General features: G+C 33.4%; 1 protein-coding gene across 1 annotated transcript; it reads left to right on the top strand.

Moving 5' to 3' along the window:
• The first annotated feature begins 3,140 nt into the window (after positions 1–3,140).
• On the top strand, positions 3,141–6,690 carry LOC129889714 (cyclin-D4-2-like). The gene is made up of 6 exons (XM_055965125.1): positions 3,141–3,428; positions 4,735–4,821; positions 4,912–5,010; positions 5,473–5,674; positions 5,757–5,878; positions 6,181–6,690. Exons 1-6 carry the CDS (start codon positions 3,141–3,143, stop codon positions 6,385–6,387), a joined length of 1,005 nt encoding a protein of 334 aa, XP_055821100.1. The 3' UTR covers positions 6,388–6,690.
• Positions 6,691–7,293: the final 603 nt, after the last annotated feature.

The following is a 7,293-nucleotide window of genomic DNA, read 5'->3' as shown; positions in this document are numbered from 1 at the left end:
GAAAGCTCTACAAAGTACATTCAAGATGAAGGACTTAGGGGAGCTCAAATACTTTCTGGGGATTGAATTTTCAAGGTCTACAGCAGGAATACTCATGCATCAGAGGAAATACACTCTTGATCTAATAGCAGAAGTAGGGATGACTGCAGTGAATCCAGTAGCAACACCAATAGATGCCAACATCAAGCTCACATCAAAACTCTATGATGACCATGTGAACCAAAAGCAAGAGGAGCCACATGACCCTCTAATAGATCAGACAGCTTATCAAAAACTCATAGGTAAACTGTTGTACCTCAATATGACAAGGCCAGATATAGCATTCAGTACTCAAACATTAAGCCAGTTCTTGAATCAGCCAAAGAAGTCCCACATGGAGGCAGCCCTAAGAGTAGTCAAGTATTTGAAGAGACAACCTGGACAAGGCATTCTGCTGTCCAGTAAGTCAGACAACCAAATTACAGCTTTTTGTGATGCAGATTGGGCAGCATGTGCACTCACCAGAAAATCAGTCACAGGCTACTTAATTAAAATGGGAGAATCACTAATATCTTGGAAAGCCAAGAAGCAAACCACAGTGTCTAGAAGTTCAGCTGAGGTTGAATATAGAAGCATGGCTTCTACTGTTGCAGAACTTGTGTGGCTGCTGGGAATGTTGAAGGAAGTTGAGGCTGATATGAAGGTTCCAGCACAGATTTATAGTGATAGCAAAGCTGCCATTCAAATTGCAGCCAATCCAGTTTATCACGAAAGAACAAAACACATAGAGATAGATTGTCATTTCATCAGAGAAAGATTACAACAAGGCATGATCAAAGTTGACTACCTATCAACCCAAGAACAACCAGCTGATATACTGACAAAGGGACTGCCTAGAGCTCAACATGAGCACCTTCTATCCAAGCTAGGAGTCTTGAATATTTTTACACCTCCTAGCTTGAAGGGGAGTGTTGAGAGGTAAGGAAGGTTGTTAAAGGAGTTAGGAAATTAGTTAGAAGTAAGGGCAATATAGTCATTTTGCCTAATACACAGTTAGAACTAACTAACCAATTAGTTAGTTAGTTAATATAATATAATGCTCTGAATGTGTATAAGGGCAGCAATGTACAGAAAAAGAGTTAGGGCATTTTCACTGTTGAAGCCCCAAAATAAATCTCCTCTCTTCTTCTTCTCTGCTCCCTCTTCTCCGCTTCTTCTTCTCTTCTTCATCTTAACTGTTTCTCCATTTCTGACTGCAAGCAGAGCTCAAATAAGCTCAATTGCTTATAGCCTTATTGTTTGCCTTCATGCTATGCAATTGTTTGTTGTTGTCCTCAGGGCTATTGTGGTTAGCTGCAGGAAATTCACTTGTGCATTCGAGGCTATATGAAGATTTCCTAAGGAACTATTGAGACATGTACCTCTCTACGGTACGGGTTATACATCTTACCTATCAGGTTATATTAGTGCCTACGAGGCTACATTGATGTCTAAGGAGGCTATATTAGTGCCAACAAGGCTACATTGATGCAGTGAGGAGCTATCAAAAATAGTGATTGTCTTTAGGGCTAAATACAAATTGCCTAAAGGGCTATTAGGATATATAGATTGCCTAAGGGCTAAACACATAGTGCCTAAGGGGATGTTGAGATGTAATGATTTCCTATGAGGCTTGAGTATTACAAATAAGGTATACAGATTGAATTATACTTAACTAGCTTATAGGGGCCGGGTAGGTTGTATTGTTTGTTATTTGTACCTGTTGGCTTATGAGCACCCAGATAGATTATTGTTTTATTAGTGTTTGTTTGCTAGATTCAGGAGCATGTCAATTCGTTTAACTTATTCTTGACTCTCTTACCTGATTGCTTTTAGTACTTTATGATACCTGGTCAGTTATTCTATCATCACTCATATTCGGTACATTATTTCTTACTGACGACTCGTTGCTTGAGAGTGTTGCATTCTTGTCTGCAGGTCACATGTACACAGGTCTGCTGAGTAGTGAGCCGAGTTCCAGCAGATTGGTCAGCTAGACTTCTTTCGGAATTACCAGATCCAAGGTTCGTTAGTCATTTGTTATGTACAACTGATGGATAGGTCGAGCACTGCCCTGGCCAAGTATTTTACTCCTAGAGGCTTACAAACTTTAGATTATATAGATGTGCGTTATTAGCTGTAATGACCTTATTATTTTGCTCTTTTATCCTAGCGGCATGTTGGCCTTGATCATATATTATTATATATGCTCAATTTATATGTTTCTAGATACCATGATGGCCTCGATGACTCGCATAGTGTTACTTATTTATAGACATCATGATGGCCTCGACGATCCACACATGATTTAGTTTCTGTTCTACCTGAATTTCTAGGATTAACTGAGTTTACAACAAGTTGTGTTGATAAGGGCTTTGTTGGTTGAGGGCTTATTTTTAAATTGAGATATACTTGTTTGTTTTCTTGATTTTATGATTGCTATTATGCTAGTAGCGTAGGGGTCCAACCAGAGTCGGCTCAGGGTCAAGTGTGGCACCAGGTGTCAATTGCATCCCTAATTAAGTTGGGGTGTGACAGGTCATTAAACGGAATGAGCCTTTTCAACGCTATCTAACGATGAATTTAATGATACAATGCAATAAAATTTAAATAACAATTACAATAAATATTGTATTCAAACTAACAACTCAGCAGATAACAATAGATAACAATCATTCAAACAAATTGTCAAAAAACGTGTAAATGAGAAATACGACAAATATTTTAAAGTTGCTAAGAAACGTGTAACTGAGAAACGCGACAAATATTTTAAAACAGAAGAAGTGCCACCCCTCATTCTCTCTCTACCCTAAGTCCCTATAAAAGGACACCCTTTTCTTCTATCAAAACTCACTACAACTCTTCACAGTCTTTCACCAAATAGACTGCTATATCTTTTAGTTTTTCATTACATTCTCATTTTTTCCATTTTTTTCCCTTTTATTTCTATTAAAATCCATCATTTAATCCTTTACCCCATGAAAGTTACATTCATTTCTCTTTATTTGCATTATCTTTTTTAAACTAGAGGATTTTACTTGCATTAAATATATTTATATTCATAAGGGAACTTGTTTTTGAGTGTGAGAGTATATAGAGATAAAATCTTTAAGGAATTTTCAATGGCACCATCTATGGATTTTGTAATTTCTGGCCTTTTTTGTGCTGAATATAAGAATGCCATTCTTGAAAACGTGTACGATGATGTTCGTACATTGTTTCATGAGAATCATCAAAACAGTCAGCAAACTCTGTGTTTGACTGCTGTGCCATTTCAGAGTGATGATTGTGTGGCTATAATGATTAAGAAAGAATGTGAATATGTGCCTTGTGCTGATTATCTTGAAATGTTGAAAAATGGGGAATTTGATGTTGGGTCAAGAGAGCAAATTCTTGATTGGATTTGCAAGGTTGGTTGGTGATTTTGTTAGAATTTTTTGTGATTTTTTTTTTGTTGTAGATTCTTGATGTGATTAATTGGAATGTTCTTGATTAGTACTTGTTAATCACTTTAACATTAAGTAGATCTCATTTTCAAGTTTAAATGGTTTGTAATAATCAGCGGTGGAATCTGAATTTTTAATTTATAAGTTTTATCGAACTCATAACTTTAGGCTAGCCCCACCCGTGTGAATAAAGGTGGAATCTGAATTTTTAGTTTACTAATTCTAAATCACGATCATTTTTGTTTATTGAGTTTTGTCGAACTCGTTAACTTTTAGGTTGGCTCCGGCCATGCGAATAGTGAATCAACTTTTTCAATTACAAGGTACTTTCATTGATATAATCAAAGGTGCGGTCAAGGTTTTTAGTAAGATTTTTAATTTACTAATTTTGAATCACAATCATTTTTGTTTATTGGATTCTTGAGAACTCGTAGCTTTAAGGCTTGCTCCGTCGTGTGAATAGTGAATCAACTTTTCCGATTATAGGGTACTTTCATTGAAATAATCGAAGGTGAAGTCAGAATTTTTAGTTTACTAATTTTGAATCATAATCATTTTTGTTTATTGGATTCTTGCGAATTCATAGCTTTAAGGCTTGCTCTATTGCGTGAATAGTGAATCAACTTTTCCGATTACAGGGTACTTTCATTGATATAATCGAAGTTGCTTATAGTTTACTAGTTCTGAATTATAATCATTTTTGTTAATTGAATTTTTGCGAACTCGTAGCTTTAAGGCTTGCTCTGTCGTGTGAATTGTGAATCAACTTTTCCGATTATAACGTACTTTCATTGAAATAATCGAAGATAGAGTTAGAATTTTTAATTTACTAATTTTAAATCACAATCATTTTTATTTATTATTTTCATTTATTTGGTTATTACAAACTCGTAGCTTTAAGGTTGGCTACACCCCCATGAATTGTTTCAAAAAGGGATGCTGAGTATTGTTGTGTGTGTGGTGGGGGGCAGGAGGAGGGGGAGGGAGCATATGATGATACAATTCTTGGATTTTACTTTATATTGGAAAAATCCTTTCACATGAGTTGGTAGGATCTTTTTGTTTTTAATAATTTGGTACCTTAAATTTGTTTTTATCTTTTCCCTACTTCATTAAATTCTTAGGTGTCTTTGACAGAGTTTTTTTACGTTTATTCTTGTCTTGTTCTACTTGGTTGGTAAAACATAGAGTTTCACAATCTAATTTGTAATTAATGTTTGATTAAGTATTATTAATCAATGTTAATTGTGGCTTGATTATTTGTTTGCAGGTTCATTCACAGTTCAAATTTGGACCATTGTGTCTATATTTGTCTGTGAACTACCTTGATAGGTTTCTTTCTGTCTTTGAGTTACCTGTAAGTTAATTGATCATCAAATCTTATTAATTATAGTTTTCTTTGATCATCAAGTTTTATTAATTATAATATCATTTGCTTGTTTTATAGGAGGAAAAAGAATGGACAATGCAGTTGCTTGGTATAGCCTGTGTGTCTATTGCTGCTAAAATGGAAGAGATTGAAGTTCCTCTATCTATAGATTTACAGGTGAATATATACCGTCCGTTTTAATTTATATGTCTTACTTTGACTGACCACGAAGTTTAAGAAAAGTAGGCAAAATTTTTTATTTTTAAGGTATTAAATTAAAGATGCGTGGAATGTACCGATTACCGAAATATTTTTAAATCTTATGGTTCTAGATATGTCATATGAGACGTTCAAGTTAAAGAGTTGCAGCCTCTATTCTAAAACAAGTCATAGATATTCATGTGACTGTAAACTGTTACCAATGTAGAAATGTGTCATTCTGTTTGATACAAACTAAAAAGAAAAGAGTGTCACTTAAATTAGAGTGGATAGAGTATTAAATATAGAAAGTGACGTTCCTTATTAATCAAACTAAAAACAATAAAAAGTAATACACATAATGAAACAAGGGAAGTAGTTTAGTTTGTGTTTTTGGTACTCATCTAATAATTGTTGTGAATTTGTAATGATTATTGACAGATTGAGGAAACACAATTTGTGTTTGAAGAAAGTACCATACAAAGAATGGAGCTTGTTGTGTTGAAAACATTGAATTGGAGAATGCATGCAGTTACACCATTCTCATATATTGATTATTTCCTCAAGAAGATTAATGGTGAACAAATTGTTTCAAGATCTTCAATGTTAAAAGCTACTAATCTCATAATAGGAACATTGAAAGGTAAAAAAGATTCATCTTGCAAAATTTTGACTATAGAAAAATGAAAATGGAATATGCAAACTCAAACTTTAGGATAATACAGGAATTCACTTCTTGGAATTCAAGCCCTCTGAGATTGCAGCAGCTGTGGCAATCTATGTGGTGAAAAATGAGACAGGTGGCATTGAGAAACCAACATTTGCCCTGCTTCAACAAGTACAAGAGGTAAATATGTTAGTTTCAAAAATGTTAAATTCACATATAATCGGTCAGATTCACTGTTTATTTTTTGAATCGAATAATTAAAACTATTATAAATTGTATTTTCCGCCTTAAGATAGAACCAGATATATAGAGATCATGTACTAATTATATACATATATTATACATGTATTATACATGTGCTGGCTATTTTACTTTTGATCATTTATTATTTTTCAATTTTATGTCTATCATCTTGATTAACTTAACATTTAATAAAAATGGTAGTAAAAGTTTTCTCCTTTGCCTTTGTGACTATTTTGCAGGATAAAGTAAAGAAGTGTGTTGAATTGATTACAGAATCATCTTTGCTAAGTGACTTTGGTGCCTCAACTCTTGTGGTTCCTCCAAGTCCAACAGGTGTATGGGATGTTGCAAGTTCAAGTGACATGAGTGATGATGATGATTCAAGTCCAATTTTCCCAGATGATGAGCCAGCTACCAAGAGAAGGATTGATGAAATGATTGGATGAAATGAATGAGTGAAACCTTATCTTCGTCATGCCATTTGTTTTGATTAATATTTGTGTCCAGAACAGTTTGGGCGCAGCGCGGGTCAAGTACTTTATGGGGGTACATTAGACTTCTTCATAGCTAGAAAAAAGCCAAAAAAAAAATAAAACAAGGAGATTTAGGAAGGGGAAATTGAGAAAAAAGACAAAAAAAAAATTGTTCTTGCTTTAAGTATTAGAAAGGTAAACTTTGTTTTATGCTTGGGGCCATATAAAACAGTAAGGGGCAAAATAGGAAGAAAAATGTTGAGTTGTGTAATTCATTTGAACTATTATCAATCAATTCATCACTTACTGTTTGTGAGCTTGAGTTGTGTGATTCATTTAAATTTTTTTAAAGCCGTATTGATTAAATGATTTTGAAATTTACAATCTAAAATAAGTGATATATTTACTAGTTAATGTGTACGCACTTTGCGCGATCGTAATAATTATTTTTGAGACAATCTTCTTATAAATTAGTCCACACCAAAAAAAAAAAGAAATTTGATCAATACTTAAATTAAAACTTACAAATAATATCTTGTTTGTTTCAGTTTGTAAGATACAAATCTCTTATTATTTTGTTAGAAAAAAAAAGACAGATTTTATATTTGAAAAAAAAAACTAACTATAATAATTTTCTGCTTAATTTTCTATTCACCATTGACCATCATATGAAATGTAAATAATCCTTCTCTTTTTCTAAAAGAAAGGATGTTTATTTTATATGAGGAACTACTAAACTTAAACCTTCTTTCATATTGTTCCTCGTTATGATCCATTTAACAAAAGATCATACATGTTAGGCACATAATCTTCTTTTAAAAGACTTCCTTTTAAAAATAAAATTATGTGTAAATTAAAATATGAAAAATAACAAAAACA

Source organism: Solanum dulcamara, chromosome 1 (genome assembly GCF_947179165.1).
Source record: "Solanum dulcamara chromosome 1, daSolDulc1.2, whole genome shotgun sequence".
Taxonomy (NCBI): Eukaryota; Viridiplantae; Streptophyta; class Magnoliopsida; order Solanales; family Solanaceae; genus Solanum; species Solanum dulcamara.
The sequence above is the reverse complement of the archived record's forward strand: the minus strand, read 5'-3'. Positions and strand labels throughout refer to the sequence as shown.